At 42.5% G+C, this 1,852-nt stretch overlaps 1 protein-coding gene across 1 annotated transcript; it reads right to left on the reverse strand.

Annotated features, from left to right (window-relative positions):
- Positions 1 to 91: 91 nt before the first annotated feature.
- LOC111667048 (mitochondrial Rho GTPase 1-A-like) lies at positions 92 to 1,846 on the reverse strand. The gene is made up of 4 exons (XM_023422619.2): positions 1,764 to 1,846; positions 1,336 to 1,419; positions 1,051 to 1,173; positions 92 to 948 (listed from the first exon to the last, which is right to left on the reverse strand). The coding sequence occupies exons 3-4, from the start codon at positions 1,159 to 1,161 to the stop codon at positions 742 to 744; spliced, it is 318 nt and encodes a 105-aa protein (XP_023278387.1). The 5' UTR covers positions 1,162 to 1,173; positions 1,336 to 1,419; positions 1,764 to 1,846; the 3' UTR covers positions 92 to 741.
- Positions 1,847 to 1,852: the final 6 nt, after the last annotated feature.

Genomic DNA, 1,852 nt, shown 5'->3' on the forward strand with positions numbered 1-1,852 from the left:
ACTCTTCACTGAAATGCCCCAGTACAATGTCATTGTAATAACTTAAGTATGAAGTATGTTTCAATATTTAAATTCAACATTTAAAAAGCAATTGAGGGTGGAAGGTGTGTGCTGCCAGCTGATAGCTTAAACAACTCACTTCTGAATCATCCATTTGGTGTTTGAGCCAGAACTCACCCTCCAAAAGTAGATTGGTTTACTCCTTGTTGAGTACTTAAACTCAAACCCTACAGCGCAGCAGATCCAATTGTATGAGAATCTAAACAGGATTTCTGGCCTGCTAAAATGACATTTAGTGGACATGTCCCATTGAGTGCTAATTAATCTACTCAGAGATCTAATCTGATCAGAGAGCTTTGAGGGGATAAGACACTCACTGGGTCAATTAAGTCAAAGGATTGACCTCACTGAATTTCAGGCAGGGACTTGCATGATTGCACACACACATACACACAGGTACAACTTACAAGAGGACATAAAAGATCTGCAATACAGTGTGCGTTTCAATTGTTTTGGGTGTTAGGTAGAGAAGTATGGAAACTAAAGTCCTCATCTACTGAGTCCAGTGGGTAGCTGATTTCAGAAAAGATCTTAAAGGGCAACATGTGACTGCCTGTCCTGATACATACAGTACATCCAGGAAAGAGGAGTGGATAGGCACATGTAGGAAAAGACAGGCATGGTACATAAGGATGCAGGACTAAGAGGTGTAGAGGGTGAAGCCACAGAGATATTTAATACTCACGGATACATGGCCATGGTGGTGAGTCTCGTGTAGATGTCTTTGTTGGGTGTTTCGGTCATGTTGCATGTGAATGGCTGGGGTGGGTGAAGCTTGTGCTTACGGCAGAACTCATGCGGTGAAAGGCTGTAGTGCTGCCGTACTTCGTGCAGGTCCGACTTGGCAGCAATCACCACACATGGCGTCTTGCTGTCAATGAAGTATTGCTGCCAAACACAAACATTCAGTGTTTAGACTGTGTAAAGCCGACCTTCAGTGCTTCCTATAAACATTTTTCTTGTCCACTGAAACATACGTCATCTACACACCTTGTACACTTTGGCGCAGTATTCAAAAGAGCGTGGACTGTTGATGTCATACACCAGGCAGACCACGTCACAGGCTAAGTCCGCCTCTGACAGGAAGTCAAAATCTGGCATCACTTCGTGAAGCTTTTAGTGTGCAGACAATACAGGGAACAGAAAGAGAGGGACAGATGGACGGATTAACATTCTGCAGAGTACTAATACACAGTTAAGTGTAACACAAAAAGATTATGTAACAGTAATCCCAAGAACAGATGATTAGATGATTCCTGAGTGAATGGATCTCACCAGCAGGTACTTCTCCTGACCATAAACATAGGTTGTGCTGATGGCATAAAGGGACTTGTGGTCTTCTCTGATCCGCCTCTGTCGCTGTGGGAGAAAATAAACAAGGTCAATTACAAACACAAATCAGGGCTATTTACATGTTCATGAGCTGGTGCCTTCAACTGTGTGTGCTTTTCCCAGCAATATTCTTAAAATCTACTTTCCAAACTACATAATGACTCATCATCCCCTTAAATTTGCATATTCTGTTATGAGAGCAATTTTAAAATTTTACTTGATAATTGTAAAATGCTGACCACGTTAAAGCCATCCCCTTGAGGCTGAGTATATTATAAGGCATGTCTAGAAAGAAGATTGAAGTTACCACTCTAAAAATTTCAAGTTTAAAAGGAGTTTAAAATGACTTTCATCAGTGATTTCCAACGAACCTGCAGATTCCTGCCTAGGAAAGCTTGGAGGAAGCCGCTCTTCCCACTGCCTCGCGCCCCCAAGACGTTGCAGCGGAAGACGCTGCGCT

The sequence above is a fragment of the Seriola lalandi genome, unplaced genomic scaffold (genome assembly GCF_002814215.2).
Source record: "Seriola lalandi dorsalis isolate HSWRI2012SDOR001 ecotype SW California unplaced genomic scaffold, Sedor1 jcf7180002003226, whole genome shotgun sequence".
Lineage (NCBI taxonomy): Eukaryota > Metazoa > Chordata > Actinopteri > Carangiformes > Carangidae > Seriola > Seriola lalandi.

Excerpts from the sequence above, each read along its gene's own strand:
- LOC111667048 (XM_023422619.2), bottom strand. The coding sequence starts at position 1,161 with ATGCCAGATTTTGACTTCCTGTCAGAGGCGGACTTAGCCTGTGACGTG. Across the intron at positions 949-1,050 it reads ACTGCGCCAAAGTGTACAAG|CAATACTTCATTGACAGCAA; the intron begins GTGTGTAGATGA and ends TGTGTTTGGCAG.